Here is a 16,255-nt window from a genome sequence, read left to right on the forward strand (position 1 = left end):
AACGTGTATGCCGAAGGATGTTACACTTTAGCGACATGCAGCTAAAGAATGTGCTAGAAGCGGCCCGCTTCCGAAGTGACGCTAACGTTAGTGAATCTGACACGGTGTTTGTCACACTGTGTATGAAATGTTCCGCGGAGCTGAACCAGGGGTTGTCGTATGCAGTCCAGGCCAAGCCAAGAGTATTGATACTCAGAAAGCTTGAATTATGGCGACATGTTGATCTCGCTATGACTACCGTTCTGGTAGGCGAATGAAACGTTACATCATGTCTCACATAGTAGTTCTCTATATATATATAGATTTTCGCATACGCATCTAGGGCAATACAGACAGATTCAACTCACCAGAAACTATTTACAGCTTCGTTGCATCCATCATTACATCTCCTTCATTCAATAATCAAACATGGCTTCTTGGGACAACCGCGTCGTCACCAACGAGCACTTGCTCCCTTACGTCGACTCCAACACGGCCTCGCCAGACATCAAGGCTGCTCTGCAGACTCTGCCGTTTGAGAGAAACATCTTCAAGGCAAGCCAACCATCTTCTTCACATAGCTTTATTTACAGGCCAGCTAACTCTTAAAAGCTTCTCGCCAATAGCAATGTATTCTTCAAACCATTCATGACTCTTCTTTCCTCCAGCTGGAGTGAAAATCGAAAGATTCTACCATCTGAATGGCAAGTCACCGTTCTACGTACGGCTGCCACTCTGGATGCCCCTTACGAGTGGGATGTTAACGAGCCTGTCGCTCGTGTCCTTGGTCTCACTGAGGAACAATTTACGGCTCTACGCAATCCCAAAGAACCGTTGCCTGAGAGTCTTTTTACCCCTCGCCAGCGATTGATTGCTCGGATTGTTGAAGAGCTTAGTCGCCAACCCAAGGTCAGCAAAGAGATTATGACCGAGGCTTTGGAAGCTTTCAGTCATGAAGAGATCACTGAGATTTTCTTTCTTAATGGGATTTACGGCTTTTTGGCCCGGTTCATGAATAGTGCTAGGATTGATTTTGATGAGCCTATTCCTGGCTTGTTGGACATTCTGCGCAAGTACAATGCGTCAGCCATTGAACGGGAGAAGCAGGCAAAGAAGTAGACTGAAGTAGCTAGTAGTCTTAGATTCATAGAAAAAAAAAACTCGTCACTTCATACATCTTTCCTAATTTGAATTATTTCATGTGACTTGTGTTTTATTGTTATGCCCAATAGTAGACTGCTTAGGCCAACATTGACTGATAGTTAAAGCTTACGATATCTCAACGAGGCTCAGGCCAAGATGTGGCCGTTTTTAATGCATTGTCTTGATCTCTCTTGCTTAGATATTAATCAGGTTTACACAACATTAATTAACATGGCATACTGTATAGTAAATAAATTAATAAGTAGTTACGGTGCTAAAGTGAGAATACTAGCAAGGAGGCGCTATATGGTGAGAACTGCATATTTCCTATCTAACGTCTAAGAAGATTGGATTTATTAGCCTAAAGTATCTCGTTTTTGTTACAATCTTTAACCATTAATTATATAATAAAAAGACTGCCTTCACTTAACATCTTATCTTATTAATTATACTTAAGTTCCTATAGGAATAAAATTTAGAATGGTTATTCAGCGCTTTAGAAATAACAAGCATAGCAATGAACTCTAACTTGAGACTTAACTAAACTAATTGAACAAAAGCGGCAAAACACAAGGCATCAATGTCATGTATCACAACCCTTCTTAATTCCTATGACACATTCGTTTTACTTACATGCTATACGAAAACTAGCCTAGGAATTAGGTGTCAGCAAGCCTGGCTACCTCTTTCGGTATTAGACAATATGTATACTGCATGACGCAGTTTCACTTCATGTGACAATTCGTAAGGGTTTTTCATGCATGAAAGGGTTACATTACTGCCTAATCTTAATTTCCACTACTTGTGTTGATCCTCACAATACGCATATGCAGCTAGATCCTACCAAACTGCAAAACCTGCTTCACCCTTCCCACCTTGTCAGCAGGACCTGCATTGACTACCTCCCTCACACGCCGCTCAAATTCATCCCTGCCGTCAACATCCCGAGGAACCTGAATGGTCTCCACAGGTGGCGTACGCAGAAGTCCGCGAGCAAGCAAGTCTTGGAACCACAACAACAGAGATTCCTGCTCCGCCGCAGTCCGAGCCTTCAACTGTTCAGAGAGACGGAAGTTCCGAAAGGTAACCTCTGACCAGAACAACAGCCGCTGAGATAGGCCAAGGATTCCGCTTGCTCCGCCGAGAGACCCATAGTTGACATATGTTCCGCCATGGGAAAGCGCATTTGCAAGTCTCTCGCCGGATTCGCCAAAGACAGCGTCGATGGCGAGCACGACACGACCCCTAGAAGCTGCATCCGCGAGTTCTGCCGAAGCCTGCGTACCATGTTTAGCGAGGTCGTCTTCGGTAATTACGATCTCTACGCCCTGGCTATGCAGATCGGTCTTGAGGGCATCGAAAGTGCTACCCTCCCGATCACGCACGACACTGCAGGTACGAACACCCTTGAGGCGAGCAAACTGCGCGACAAGTCTCGCGATGGTTCCAGAACCTGCATTCTGGATGATCCAATCGCCAGGCTTCAAGTCACGCATATCCTCAACAAGGAGGTAAGCCGGCAGAAAGGCCATACGCAAAAGAGATGCGCCAAACAAATCATTAGTAGGCGACAGGGGAATGACATCCGTCACGCTAAGAATGGCTTGGCTTCTCCAGGTTCCCAATCCATGTCGACGCGGAACAATCAAGTCTCCGGGCCGAATGTGGGTCGTCTCCGGGGAAGAGAGAGGACCCACTGCTTCGACGCAAGCCACGCCGTCATAACCCAGGACAGGCTCGTTGTCCAGGGTATGCAGCGGCTTGACTGGGTAGCGACCTGCAAGTACAAGAAGGTCTTGGGGGTTGATTGGGGAGAAGAGAAAAGATACTAGAATCTGATCGGTACCGATAGAATCTGGTGGAATTTGTTCCTTTTGGGGGTAATGAAATCCCACAGAGGCTGGTTTGCCGTCAGAGGGTTGAATTTGGGTGATTGCAGCCATTTTGAGTAAAGATGCAGGCAAAAGTTGAGACAGAACTAGATTCAAGTGATTGGATTGATACCTGATTGCATTTGCTAGTTTCTTGGTCGACGGCCCCAAATTTATATCCCTGACGTGCATCACTTCTAGTCCACAACCCTCTGGAGCACATCCTTACGATGAAAGGAATACCGACAGATCTCAAGATGCAATTGCGGCAACTAGTGTTAGCTCACAATCACGCCAGCGCCCTATGCTCCATCGTCACCTCGCGTATGCACCGATCAACCCTGGTCACGGAGAAAAATTCCATTTTTAGGCTAAACTCCTTGCCAATACCACACAGTGTGCTGTAACGTTACGGTACGGGCCGGATTCCGTCATTTCTTGCCGAGCCTCGTTCCTGTTTTCTTTTCCCTATAGGGCCAGATTGTCAGGGTTCTGAATCCCTTCATTTTGCTTATTTTTCTATCATTTTCTATCAGATTTCTAAGCATCGTTTCATTCCCCCTGAAACCTGTTGTTAGTTGCCAAAATTACGAATACAGATATGAAAAATTTTACGCTTCTCCACAGCATCAGAAATACATAACCATGGAGGTCGCGGCCTAGCGTTGAAATTTAATCTCGTTTTCTAACTGTGTCTTTTTAGCGTTAAAACCTTAAAACCTTAATTTTAATTCTTTACGAATATTAACTCTTCATCATGTCCGCTTCCCAAGAGAGACAGTCCGGTCACAGCTCGGACGAAAGTCGCTTGTCACCATCTCTGGGCCCTGACCTTTCAGGCAACGAAGCCCTCAAGCAACCCCAAGTCGAAAAACCAGCACCAGACCCCTCTCCTCGAAACATTCATGGTGTCAAGGTTAGTACAGATCATTGCCATACTGCGGACCCCCGCAAGTTTGCTAACTCTTGACTATAGTGGTTCCTCGTTGTCTGCGCCCTTCTCTCCGCCCTGTTCCTCTACGCTCTAGACAACACTGTAGTCGCCAATGTTCAAGCCAAAGTCGTAGAAACCTACCAACGCGTTGATCTCGTCCCCTGGCTTGGTGTCTCTTTCGCCCTCGCCTCAGCCGCAACAACACTTCCCTGGTCCAAAGCCTATGGCACGTTTTCAGCTAAAAAGCTATTCATCGGCTCAACTACTGTCTTCATGGGTGCTTCTGCGCTCTGTGGTGGCGCACCCGATATCAACTCCTTCATCGTCGGTCGTGCCATTGCTGGAGCGGGAGGCTGTGGCATGTACATGGGCCTTTTGACACTGATGTCAGTCACCACTACGAATGCCGAGAGACCAAAGTATCTTAGCCTTACGGGTTTTATCTGGGGTATCGGCACTGTTCTTGGCCCTGTAGTTGGAGGCTCGCTTGGCGATAGTAGTGCGACTTGGCGATGGGCCTTCTACCTGAACTTACTGGTCGGGGCTGTTATTGGACCCATCTACTTTCTTCTCCTCCCCGACTTTAAGCCTCAGGCTGGTGTCCCCTTGGTCAGTCGTCTAGCTCAGATCGACTATCTCGGCACGGTCCTGTCCATTGGCTCCGTCCTTTGTCTCATCATGGCGATGAACTTTGGAGGAGTCCTTTGGAGTTGGGATGCAGGCAGGAGCATTGGTTTGTTTGTCACAGCTGGTGTCTTGCTCATCCTGTTTGTCCTCCAGCAGGTCTTCCAGATCGGCACTACGTTTGAGAACCGGCTGTTTCCCATGCACTTCTGGAAGAGCCGTACTATGATTTGTCTCTTCTTCACAATGAGTAAGTCATGGACTATTGCATGCCCTCGAATTCATTCAAGCTAACGGTGCTTGTCTAGTGCTGGCAACATTCGGCAGCTTTATTGGCATTTTCTACCTGCCACTCTACTACCAATTCACTCACGGAATCACGGCTGTAGAGACATCAGTACACCTGTTGCCCTTCATCCTGTTTCTCGTCGCCTTCAACCTGTTGAATGGTCAGTTCATGGGCCGAACAGGCTACTACTATCCCTGGTACATTGTAGGCTCTCTGATGGAGTTAATCGGCGGAGTTCTAATGTGTAAGTGACGCCTGTTCTCTTCCAATCCCTGAACTACACGTACTAACCGTGCACTAGATACCGTGGATGAGCATACATCGAACGCCAAGATCTACGGCTATACTATTATCCTCGGCACTGGCGTTGGCTGTTTCTGTCAAGCCGGTTTCGCAGTCGCCCAGATGAAAGTACAGCCCAACGAGATCCCTTATAGTGTTGGCTTCATGACAGTTGGGCAGATGCTGGGTATCGTATTTGGTACTGGTATGTCTGGCGCTCTGTTCGTCAACTATGGCCAGCAAGCTCTCCAGCGCGTCTTCCCCAACGTCTCTCAGAACGAGATAGCCGACGCTCTCGCTGGTGTTGGTAGCGGACTCATCGATTCTGCAAAGCCTGAAGTCAAGGCAGAGGCTATTCACGGAATCACGAGAGCGATCCAACTCGCATACGTACCTATCATTGCGGCCGGGTCCATTTGTCTACTTTGCAGTCTCGCGATGAGGAGGGAGAAGGTATTCCACTAAGAGGGGGTTGGGGACTGACAGATTATCAGGACTGCTCTTGATTCAGTGGCGCCATCCTGGTAATCTCTGCCTCCAGGCTTGACAGACAACTTTCCAAGATCTGGGGATAGCAAGAAGAGGGCAGTATTTTGCTAAGGAGATAGAACGATCCTCTTTAACCCGTCTACAGGGTATGTTGGTAATAGTAGACTAGTCTCGGGGGATAATTACTGCGCATGGAACAACATTCAAGCCAAGCGGATTCACAACTCAAATTACAGTAGCTTTATATCTATTCAAAAATAATAACAAATTTAACATAAAAAGTTGAAAATCTGTACATAGTGGGATAGATAGTGACCTACAGTAAAGTTTCACCGTCCATAGTTCTCCCTGACCTCTTGTCATCGCTCAAGAACCACTGAAAGATACCACCAACCGGGTTTATAAAAGGCAGCCCTATTACTTGTCACCTTGAATGGGGCACCGTTACAATGTAGATACACGGATAATGTGTGATCCACCATATTATATACCGGATAAGAAACTATAGTTAGTCAATCTAAACATAAATCACGAAACTGTAGCTGCTCAATCAATATTGTTGCATTCCTCCATCCTGTTTCATCATGGCCAAAGACAAGACCAGCGCTACGACACAACGAGAAAAGTTCACCCTCTGTGTCTTTTGTGGTAAGTTTGTTGCATACAAGCCAACCTCGGACTAACGGGATACAACAGGCGCCAGTCAGGGTGCATCGCCCAAGTATGCAGAGGGTGCCACGGCACTTGCAGAGACTATGAGCGCCCAGTCCTGGTCCCTTGTTTACGGAGGCGGTACCCTCGGACTAATGGGAAACCTCGCCAAGAACCTGGTTCGCCTTTCTGGGCCAGATGCCGTGCATGGCGTGATCCCGGAGGCCCTGATCAGAACAGAGAGGGGCGTGATCAAACCCAATGTCACCAAGTATGGAAACACTACCGTGGTGCATAGCATGCATGAGAGAAAGGCTACCATGGCAGCTGAGGCAGAGGCTTTTGTTGCTTTGCCCGGAGGCTATGGTACTTTGGAAGAATTGTTTGAAGTAGCTACGTGGAACCAGCTCGGCATTCATGACCGTCCTGTTGTTCTGTTCAACATTGGTGGGTTTTTCGATCATCTTATCGCATGGTTGGAGAATTCCGTCAGTGAGGGGTTTATTTCGAAGGGTACAGCCAATATCATCAGTGTTGCAAACACGTCCGATGAAGTTGTTGAGAAAATCCAGCAGTATGAGCTGGTGGCAGGAAGACATCTCCTGGACTGGAAGTCAAAGGAGACAACCAAAGTATCGGCCATCTGAAGCCAGGATGGTGTAGCGTAGCTGGACAATACATGCCGTTGAAATTACAATTCTCCTTTACTCCACTACTCATAACTGTTACTGTTCCACTTTCCCAACCTGCGGCGTGGTCCCTACTACTTAGGCCAAATGGAGTTGTTCTTTGAGGCAGAATACAATACTCCGTGTCAAGTATCATCCCCAAGATGGATCGGGTGAATCTCATGGGGCAGCAGCATAACTCTCCCCCGCGCTGGCCTGTCTCGATCTCCGGGGGACTTTTGGTAGATTTTGTGGAGGCTTCCCCTTGACTCATAAGGATAAAGACCTGACTTTTATCTTAGTCGAAAGCTTTTCTACAAGCTTCATCACTTCCAACATCTGTCCAATCAACTTACAGTCTTGTTTCTCAACACCTTGACTTCACAATGGCTCCTATCATTCCCATCATTGCCATCATCGGGCCAACTGGCATCGGCAAGACACGTCTCAGTGTCGAGGTCGCATCTGCCGTCAATGGAGAGATCATCTCAGTCGATAGTATCCAGGTCTACCGCGACTGTCCCATCATGGCCGCGCAAGTCACCAAAGCGGAAATGAAAGACGTTCCTCACCATCTGGTAGATTATCTACAGGCGAGTGAAGAGCCTGTAGATTTTGTCGCCCAGGCTGTACAAGCCGTCAAGTCTATCCACAGCCGAGGCCGCATCCCCGTCATCTGCGGCGGGTCAACATTGCTCATGGAGCCACTGCTGTTTCACCCCTTCATTCAGGAGCAGAACTTTCTCGCCATTGCCTTCAACTCCGATCTATCAACCATAAAAGGCCTCTGTGATGGCCGAATTACAAGCATGCTTGAAGATGGGCTCTTGGATGAGGTCAAGAAGCTCAGTGAGCTGGAGAAAAAGCATGGCCTATATGAGAGCCCTTCTCGTACTGGGGCATGGAAGTCGATCGGCTATCCGGAGCTCCGTGCCTGGCGTGATGCTACGACTCCCGAAGATGCTGAGAAGGGACTGAGAGATGGGTTGGAACTAATGAAGCAGAACACTCTCCAATATGCCAGCATGCAGCTGGAACTCATGTGACTCGCCTCATCCCAGCCATGTCGAGAATGCAGAAGGGTTGCATTGTTCTCAACGTTGTCTCACGCCAGGCTTTCTCTCGGGATGTGGAGATGCCGGCTCTGCGGGTGTGCAAGAAGTGGTTGATGGAGCTGGAGCGGGAGAATGCTCTGGATGCATCACGGGACAATTATGGGCATGGATGTATTGCCGTCCAGCCTATGGAGACTATCACGGTCCGAGCCACTGCAGATGGTATCGCACCATAGCTGCGCTGTATTTCGAAACCTTTCAATTAGCATTGTTTCTGTTCCGTCTCACCAAATTGACATTATGACGGCGTTCTTCTCCTGAATTGCACCTCTATAATGTGATCGTTCTGTTGATTTTATATATATATATATATATTTAATTTTTTTTTATTAATTTAGAGTAAGTTCTCTCACTAATACGGACGACTTAGTAGGTGATTCCTCGGGTTGTGGAACCCCCCAATCGCGATGTAGTAATGATTGATTAAACAAAATGAGGAAACTGCAAAAAAGACATAAGACATTGCGCTTGCCCCGTACTGGAATCGAACCAGTGATCTTATCATTACTAGTGATACGCTTTACCACTGAGCCAACGGGGCTTGTCTAGCGACTTGACCAATCTTAGAGAGTTGCTCCACTATTGTCTTCTAAGATCTCTGTCTCCTCGATCTGGCTGTTCATATGTGCATGATCATAATAACAGTCTTGATAAGCAGACTAGCTAGCTACCTCTAGCCCAGGTTAGTTCAGGCTGCGAAAACTTGCTTGCTCTCCTTGCTCTTATGCCTGTTAACTAAAACATCATCCTTCTCATCAACAGCAAATGCCATGGTCTTCTTGATCTCCCACTACCCAGCCGTCAAGTCAGCAGCATCACCATCATCCCCTTCTCCAATAAGTCTTCTCATGCTGGCATTCTTCTCAGGCCTCATGAAATACGCCATGCTATATCGATCCACAAAACGCTGTTCTCCAGACGAGTATGTCACACGATGCGTGTTACTCCTGAGCAATCCACCAGTCCACTGCACCATAGCATCTCCAAGGTTGATGATCAACTTGCGGGGCTGCGGGCGAACCCAATGCCAGGCACCGGGATCAGTCGTAGCCTTGCCGGGCTCCAAGACCTGAAGTCCACCAAGGACATTGGCAAGAACAGTGATTACACCGATATCGGTGTGGTAACGGAGAGCGGTACGGAGATACTTGACGGCGGCTACGGACTCGATACTCTTCCACTCGTGGAAAGTAGCCGAGTATGGGTTACTGGCATAACCATAAGCTCCTATCTCGGACCAGAACAGATACCCATCCGGCTTGAGCAGTGTCTTTAAGTTCTTGACGGCCTGAAGCCACTCATCCTTCTTCAAAGCAGCATAGAGCAGCTTCGCATGCACAAGGTCATATGTACCCAGATACTCCTTGGGAAAGGGCTCTAGGACATTACCGTACTGCAACTTGACATTGCCGGCAAAGAAGCGGGGCCGTAGAATTTCCTTGTGTCAATGTCGAAGCCATCCAGCTGTGCCTCCTTGGCAAGCTTGGGCGCGAGCTCTTTGAGGAAGATTCCGGTGCCAGTGTCTGCGTCTGCGACTTTAGGGGCTGGGAGGGACTTTAGGTGTTGCCAGATGACGGGAGGGAGATCATCGCGCATGATAGCTTTGAAGACACCATGTTGGAAGTCAAGACGATGCCGTTCTTTCTCGGCATCGCCATGGTTTAGGGTATAGACCGAGGGCATTTTGCACAGCTTGAATGAGGATGCTAGTAGGAGCAATGTGTGGTGAATGGTCCAACAAGAGTCAACGATTCATGGGAGAGTTATAGATGATTGGCGTCGTATGCTCATATGAGGGGGTAGTAACACAAGATTGCGCAGTGTATCGATCATGACAAACGCCAATTATTGTCCGTATCACCAACCGCCGGCGGCGCCTTGGACAAGGTCCCTACACCATGGTCTTCACTCGTCGGAGCGCGGCTCGGATATCAACGAGTAACTCATAGTCAGTTTAAACAAAGCCTTAATCTTTTCCAAAACATCTCTTACGTTCAATAGTTTCTTACCACCATAGCATGGCGTTGCGAGAAGCTGTCGTAGGGGATACAATGCATCCTGTCTCCGATTGGTAGGAGATACTTGTGCCCGGGAGGAGACATGGCTTGAAAGGCCGGACCAACCAACTGTATCGCCGAGACTGGATACCACGGTTGCATCGGCATGATGTGATTTAGCAGGCTGGGCTTTTGGCTGATAAGGCGGGGATCCCTGTCATTACTTCCCCCCTCTTCGTGAAGTACTCGGCACATTGTTTGTTTGTTTGTTTATCAGTCTCTTCATACTTGTGGTACGATTGCCTGCGAAGAGCTGAATCTTGGCTCCCCCAGTACACCAACCATGGCTACGTCTTCATTCCCGTTACCCGACGGTTTCGCATCAGTCGACGACTACTTCAAAGCCCGGCATTCGTTGATCAGCGCTGAGCGATCGCTGGGATACGAGCGCAAAGCGAAAAAGTCGGATCTCGAAATACAAGCCCAGGAGATCGTAGAGAAGCTGAAGAAATGGGAAGAATGCAACCACCATGGCGTATTTGCAGATGGTTCAGGGTGCGAAGCCGGCCATCGCTTCCTGCACGGACAAAATGCAATTGAGTGCAGCAAGCTCTTCCAGATTGCACTGAAGACACCCAAGGGAAATCTCCTCCATTGCCATTTCGATTGCATTCTTCCGCCGCAGGGAATGTTGCAAGATGCGAGGAAGCAGAATAATCTACACATCAGCTGTGATTGCCCGTTAACGTCAAAGGGATTCTTTGCTTGCGGGTTACCTCAGTTCTGCGTGCTTCCCCACGACAAGCATGTGGCTCTGAGCGAGACGACCAACTTATTCAGCAAGACCTATATCGCTGGGTCTTGGATGAAGTATTCCGATTTCTTGCGCTTGTTCCCTGGTGGTTCGAAGAGGGCGGAGGCGTGGCTTGCTAAGCAGATGGTGATTGAGTCAAAGGATGCTTATCATCCAGAACAGACAGTCAATGGGTAAGTTACGTGCAACAACCCTCATCTACAAGTCCCACGGCTGATGTTTACTCGCTAGTATCTGGAAGGAGTTCATGCGGAGTGTTCTTGTCATGCGCTCCATGCTTTGCTACGAGACTGCATACAAAGAGCACTTTCGACGAATCCTTTGGAGGTTTGCTGAGGATGGCATCTCTTATGCTGAAATCCGCCTTGCCATGAATTATGGATTCACTATCAAAAGTGACGATGGAAATAATGAATACGACCACGCCGGCATGGTACAATTGCTCGCTGATGTTCTCAGTGATGAACTTCCCAAGATCCAAGCGACGGGTTTGACATTCTACGGTGTCAAGTTCATTTATGCTTGCCTGCGCTCAATCCCCAAAGAACCTATGAAGTGGTGCATGGATACTTGTATAGAGCTAAAGCAGCAATTTCCAGATCTCATTTGCGGTATGTTTTAGCTCCCTATTCTACTTGCAGAATCCTGACATAGTTCGCCATAGCTTTCGACTTGCACGGTCAAGAAGATGCCGGCCAACCTCTATCGTATTGGATCCCCGAACTGCTTGAGATGAGGGCCAAGATTAATGAATTGGGACTTGATCTTCCATTTATCTTTCACGCTGGTGAGACACAAGACCATGGAGGCGACACTGACACAAACCTATTTGACGCTATCTTGCTTGGAACGAAGCGCATTGGACATGGCTTCAGCATTGTCAAGCATCCGCTGTTGATGCAGCTTTGCAAAGAGAAGAATATTGCCATTGAGACGTGTCCAATCTCAAATGAGGTCCTTGGACTTTGTCCAACGACCAAGACGCATCATCTTCCTATCTTGCTATCCAACTGCGTACCATGTACTATCAACAGTGATGATCCGGGCTCTTGGGGGTATGTTTTCTTTCTTGCCCTTTCTTTTCTGCCCGACTGACAACAGTTGCAGAGCAAGTGTCCTCTCTCACGACTTTTACCAAGCGCTGATGGGAACCAATAACTTGTCGGTACCAGGTTTGAGGGTCATTGCTGAATGGAGTATTGAGCATAGTTGTATGAGCTCTGATATGCAAGAGAAGGTTTTGAAGGACTTTGACGAGAACTGGATTAGATTCTGTCAGTGGATCATTGATACGTATGGACAGCAGTGATCAATAGAGTCTCAATAATATGTAGATATCAAGCTTGTTGCAGACATCCATAGCCACGAGCTGACTAAGGCATTCTTAGTTACCCTCAGCAGCCTGGTAGAAATTGAATGATTGAAACATAACAGCCGCGTTCTTAATTTCAGACTATATAACACTGTTCACTGGCTTGCCTGCTACAAACGCCTCAACGTTCTCTTGTAGTATCCGCTGGTAGTTCTCGTTTGTCTCCTCCGCCATCCAAGCTGTATGTGGCGTGGTGATGAGATTTAGGTCCTTGACTCGGGCACCCAGTAACGGACTACATGCCTCACGGGCCGGCAATTACTCCGTCTTCCAAGGCCTTGACCAACGCCTCTTCATCGACAATACCGCCACGAGATACATTGATCAAGAGGGCGTGAGGCTGCATAGCTTGAAACTCTGGAGTGGGGATGTAGCTAATTGTGTCTTGGGTTCTTGGGAGACAGATGGTCATTACTGTGGCAGTACGGGTGACTTCATCGAACGGGGTTCTGTCTGTTTGTTGCCAAGAACCCTTTCTTCCAGATAGAAGGGCCTTCAGTCCTAATGCTTTTGCCATTGCAGCAACCTTTTGACCTATGTGCACGAGGCAAATGTCAGCATAAACGACCTAAACAGGAATGAATGTGAACTCACCAATACCTCCGTATCCCAGTATCCCAACAATCTCGTCTCGGCATGTCTTGGGCGCTTTGGCATCTGGCCCACAGAGTACACGCGCCAACATTCTGCTTCTTGCCCATTCACCATCCTGTGTCAGCCTGTGGCTCTGCACAAAGCTTCTCCGAAGAGCAAAGTACATTCCGATTGCATGCTCAGCGACTGCAGAGGTGTTGCAGTGCGGAGTATTAGCCACTACTATGCCCCGAGCTCGACACGCGTCAAGATCTACCGTGTCGGTGCCGGAACCAACGACAGCGATGATCTTGAGTGAAGATGCTGCCGGATCATTTAGTAGCGCAGTAGTGATTGGTACAATTGTTCTGATGATGATGTCTGCGCCCTGGATTCGATCAGCGAGCCCATTCGGATGAGTGCGGTCATACTGGCGGAGTTCGTAAGTATGCGGCGCTGGTAGGTTGAACACTGGCATTGAGGGCAACAGTTTCTCTAATAAGACTATCACATGGTGGTGACTCTCTTTGTTAGTGTTGCTGGGAAGAGTCATGGTGATTTCGAGAATCAGACACTCGTCGATGAGGGTAAGGTTAACAACCGTTTGACTTTATTATCGAAATGATCTCTGTTATTAGTGTACTTAACAGTCGCATTACTAGCTATTCATGAATCATGCATTAGGTTGGGGCAAAGTTGTTGGCGGAAGAGTAATACCCGCTTTTAGTTGTTCAGCTTGAGGCGGCGGATTATAAAGCCGTTGGCAAGGTCTCTACAAAGGCCTCGATTATCCTTTTTGAACAACCGATATCCACATAAATAACCTGAAATACTAGGACATGCCAAGCTCGCCAACATCATCGACCTATCCACTGACCATGCCGCCTAAACATCGCAGTGGAGATCAAGATCTAGCTTTCCAGCCAGATGATCAGATTCACCCTCCTAGGTTTGACGACAGGCACGAGGAGAGAGCCTACTTGAAGCATCGATTGACATTGACATTTCGGATCTTCGCCAACCATGGGTTTTCTGAAGGCCTCACTGGCCACATTACCGTTCGAGATCCAGTAGAGCCAGAGACGTTCTGGGTCAATCCGAGGGTTGAACTTTACTCTTATCAGAGATGAGGACTAGATCCGGGTGGACCATGACGGCAAGGTTGTAGATGGTGGTAGGAACCGAAAGTTGAATCAAGGTACGCTTGCAATTCCTCCTAATGCTTAATACACCAAGTTGATACGGGCTGTTCTAACATTCTAACTCACAGCTGCATTTGCAATTCACTCCGAGATTCACAAAGCACGACCGGACGTCATTTGTGCTGCTCATTCTCACAGCACGTATGGTCGTGCTTTTTGCGCAACAGGTAAGTAGAAATGGGATGGTATTCAAGTTTCAGGCTAACAGTACAAAAGGTCGCACACTAGATATGTTATCGCAAGACTTCTGCACCTTCTACCAAGACCATGTACTATACACGTGAGTTCCAAACACCAGCCAATCTTGCCAAGGTCTACTCTCATTATTCTTCACAGTAACTTCGGCGGTCTCGTCTTGTCCACCGACGAAGGCAAAGCCATCGCGAAGGCCCTGGGCGACAAAAAAGCAGCTCTGTTAGGCAACAATGGGTTACTCACTGCTGGCCCTTCTATTGAAGCGGCTGTTGCCTGGTTTGTGCTGTTGGATAAGCTATGTGAGATACAGCTTGTTGCTGATGCGAGCGCCGCGGGAACTGGTAAGCCTCTTGTCCATATTGGACATGAAGAAGCTGCGTCTTCACACTACACTATTGGAAGGCCTGAGGGAGGTTATTGTAAGTATCTCAGTCTTGCAGAAAGAGTGGTGATGGAACTGACTGTTGCCATTTTATTCACAGGATTGACCTTGTTTCAAGTCGTTGAAAGGGAATTTGGTGAATCTACATTTCTAGGTCGTGGTGTAGAGCCTTTGTGATGGTCGAGAAACTGGTGCTCATAGGATCTCTGGAGATACTGCTCAGAACTCTGATTCCTATGACTATCCAACTGCAGGCGTTGTGTGATCGGATGTTTTTATGGTATTCATTGTATGTCTATATCGTGAATCTCTACATGTTGTGCGTTTCTCTTTCCAATATATCAAGACACTTGATCCATAATCCATCATCGCTTGAGAAAATGCCTCATATCTTCTCCTTCAACTTCGCCTGCATAGCAGCTCTCATGGCCTCAACCGGAGCCTCTCTTCCAGTCCACAACTCAAACTGGGCATATGCCTGCTCTTCCAACACATCAACCCCCCTGTACACTTTCCAACCAGGATATTCCTCAGCAACTGTCATCATCCCCGTCACCTGAGGCCTATATGCCATCTCTACCAGTACCCCATCACTAGTTCCTGAGAACAAGCCACTAGGGATCTTCTCAGCTCCCAGATCGTCAGCTGGCACGCAGGCAACTATCAGTCTGATCTGAGCTTCCTTCGCAATAGCTGCCTCCTCCAATGTTGAGAGTGCGCGGGTCTTTAGGTCAGGGAATCGTGATGCGAGATCCTCGGCTTTGCTCACGGTCCTGTTGACGATTATGAGCTCCCCAAAGCCCAGTGTCTGTACAGCGTAGCATGCCGCTCTAGCAGCACCTCCAGCACCTAGCACCAGAGCTGACGATGATGCAAACTCTCGAGTTCCTGACTTCTCAACACATCTCTTGATGCCGATCCAATCTGTGTTGTCTCCATGAAGCACTCTTGACCCATTGAACTCGAGAACAACGACGGTATTGATAGCTCCAATGTTCTCTCCTCTTGGAGAGACTGAGTCTAGGAATTTGCCGATCTGTAGCTTATGCGGAAACGTGACAGATGCACCACCAAAGTCTGGCCGGCGAACTATGCGCTCGACTGACTCATCAACATTTTCGCTTTCGTGAATTTGGTAGTGATGCGATAGGCTGACGGCTTTGAAGCCGGCGTTGTGAAGTGTTGGAGATAGAGAGTGCGAGATGTTATGACCAAAGATATAGAATTGCTTCTGACCATCTCCTTGGGCACCTTGCGGCACATCATCAGACGTATGACTCATTGCGTCTATTGTAGAGCTGTCGTGGTCACTGAGACGTTGATGTGATGGAGTAACGTCATCTGCAACCATATCGAACGGATGAAAGAAACGTAAAGGGATGGTTAATGATGTCGAGTGCAAGCCTGAACTCTCCGATGTCAGATTATTAAATCGTCCGTTTTCTTGAACTGATAAGAAGTGGAGCACCCATTGTTGTGATGGACTGGTCACCAAGGGAGTGGGAAAGAACTTTACCGGCTAGGGGCAACATCCGCTGTTCGGAACTTTTAGTGCAATCTGCCTGCTTCAATCGTCTAACGGTTCATTTAGAGGCACAGCGAGCCTGAAAGGCCAATTTCTAGCCACCGTCTCAAGGTGATGATATGTGTAGTATATAGCCGTGGCGGATGATGT

General features: G+C 47.9%; 10 protein-coding genes and 1 non-coding gene across 11 annotated transcripts; 6 read left to right on the forward strand and 5 right to left on the reverse strand.

Moving 5' to 3' along the window:
- Window positions 1-336: 336 nt before the first annotated feature.
- Window positions 337-1,144, forward strand: BKA55DRAFT_584128 (AhpD-like protein). Its single transcript, XM_046194276.1, has 2 exons — window positions 337-534; window positions 592-1,144. The coding sequence occupies exons 1-2, from the start codon at window positions 409-411 to the stop codon at window positions 1,096-1,098; spliced, it is 633 nt and encodes a 210-aa protein (XP_046042524.1). The 5' UTR covers window positions 337-408; the 3' UTR covers window positions 1,099-1,144.
- Window positions 1,145-1,873: 729 nt separating this feature from the next.
- BKA55DRAFT_584129 (uncharacterized protein) lies at window positions 1,874-3,129 on the reverse strand. Its single transcript, XM_046194277.1, has one exon. The coding sequence runs from the start codon at window positions 3,063-3,065 to the stop codon at window positions 1,956-1,958; it is 1,110 nt and encodes a 369-aa protein (XP_046042525.1). The 5' UTR covers window positions 3,066-3,129; the 3' UTR covers window positions 1,874-1,955.
- A 343-nt stretch (window positions 3,130-3,472) lies between these two features.
- On the forward strand, window positions 3,473-5,889 carry BKA55DRAFT_584131 (major facilitator superfamily domain-containing protein). The gene is made up of 5 exons (XM_046194278.1): window positions 3,473-3,640; window positions 3,697-3,909; window positions 3,970-4,801; window positions 4,860-5,084; window positions 5,142-5,889. The coding sequence occupies exons 2-5, from the start codon at window positions 3,751-3,753 to the stop codon at window positions 5,585-5,587; spliced, it is 1,662 nt and encodes a 553-aa protein (XP_046042526.1). The 5' UTR covers window positions 3,473-3,640; window positions 3,697-3,750; the 3' UTR covers window positions 5,588-5,889.
- Window positions 5,890-6,195: 306 nt separating this feature from the next.
- BKA55DRAFT_696958 (uncharacterized protein) lies at window positions 6,196-6,909 on the forward strand (the record flags this gene model as incomplete). Its single annotated transcript, XM_046200322.1, has 2 exons — window positions 6,196-6,259; window positions 6,308-6,909. 2 exons carry the CDS (start codon window positions 6,196-6,198, stop codon window positions 6,907-6,909), a joined length of 666 nt encoding a protein of 221 aa, XP_046042527.1.
- Window positions 6,910-7,334: 425 nt separating this feature from the next.
- BKA55DRAFT_466460 (uncharacterized protein) lies at window positions 7,335-7,967 on the forward strand (the record flags this gene model as incomplete). The annotated part of the gene is made up of 1 exon (XM_046186113.1): window positions 7,335-7,967. A coding segment is annotated over one exon (633 nt), but the record flags the coding sequence as incomplete, so codon positions are not given.
- A 547-nt stretch (window positions 7,968-8,514) lies between these two features.
- Window positions 8,515-8,586, reverse strand: BKA55DRAFT_t292. Its single transcript has one exon. It is a non-coding gene; the product is annotated as a tRNA-Thr (tRNA).
- Window positions 8,587-8,734: 148 nt separating this feature from the next.
- On the reverse strand, window positions 8,735-9,728 carry BKA55DRAFT_680756 (uncharacterized protein; the record flags this gene model as incomplete). The annotated part of the gene is made up of 2 exons (XM_046198227.1): window positions 8,735-9,372; window positions 9,435-9,728. 2 exons carry the CDS (start codon window positions 9,726-9,728, stop codon window positions 8,836-8,838), a joined length of 831 nt encoding a protein of 276 aa, XP_046042529.1. The 3' UTR covers window positions 8,735-8,835.
- Window positions 9,729-10,385: 657 nt separating this feature from the next.
- On the forward strand, window positions 10,386-12,165 carry BKA55DRAFT_545720 (uncharacterized protein; the record flags this gene model as incomplete). Its single annotated transcript, XM_046190840.1, has 4 exons — window positions 10,386-11,029; window positions 11,088-11,467; window positions 11,521-11,911; window positions 11,964-12,165. 4 exons carry the CDS (start codon window positions 10,386-10,388, stop codon window positions 12,163-12,165), a joined length of 1,617 nt encoding a protein of 538 aa, XP_046042530.1.
- A 144-nt stretch (window positions 12,166-12,309) lies between these two features.
- BKA55DRAFT_716687 (D-isomer-specific 2-hydroxyacid dehydrogenase family protein) lies at window positions 12,310-13,354 on the reverse strand (the record flags this gene model as incomplete). Its single annotated transcript, XM_046200910.1, has 3 exons — window positions 12,310-12,463; window positions 12,516-12,762; window positions 12,823-13,354. The coding sequence occupies 3 exons, from the start codon at window positions 13,352-13,354 to the stop codon at window positions 12,310-12,312; spliced, it is 933 nt and encodes a 310-aa protein (XP_046042531.1).
- A 325-nt stretch (window positions 13,355-13,679) lies between these two features.
- Window positions 13,680-14,757, forward strand: BKA55DRAFT_599130 (class II aldolase/adducin domain protein; the record flags this gene model as incomplete). Its single annotated transcript, XM_046196352.1, has 6 exons — window positions 13,680-13,904; window positions 13,939-13,999; window positions 14,072-14,170; window positions 14,220-14,283; window positions 14,340-14,617; window positions 14,699-14,757. 6 exons carry the CDS (start codon window positions 13,680-13,682, stop codon window positions 14,755-14,757), a joined length of 786 nt encoding a protein of 261 aa, XP_046042532.1.
- Window positions 14,758-14,953: 196 nt separating this feature from the next.
- Window positions 14,954-16,224, reverse strand: BKA55DRAFT_212043 (uncharacterized protein). The gene is made up of 2 exons (XM_046185164.1): window positions 16,097-16,224; window positions 14,954-15,984 (listed from the first exon to the last, which is right to left on the reverse strand). The coding sequence occupies exons 1-2, from the start codon at window positions 16,110-16,112 to the stop codon at window positions 14,966-14,968; spliced, it is 1,035 nt and encodes a 344-aa protein (XP_046042533.1). The 5' UTR covers window positions 16,113-16,224; the 3' UTR covers window positions 14,954-14,965.
- Between the last annotated feature and the right edge of the window lie 31 nt (window positions 16,225-16,255).

This window comes from Fusarium redolens (genome assembly GCF_020744475.1).
Source record: "Fusarium redolens strain MPI-CAGE-AT-0023 chromosome Unknown BKA55scaffold_25, whole genome shotgun sequence".
In the NCBI taxonomy this organism is placed as follows: Eukaryota; Fungi; Ascomycota; class Sordariomycetes; order Hypocreales; family Nectriaceae; genus Fusarium; species Fusarium redolens.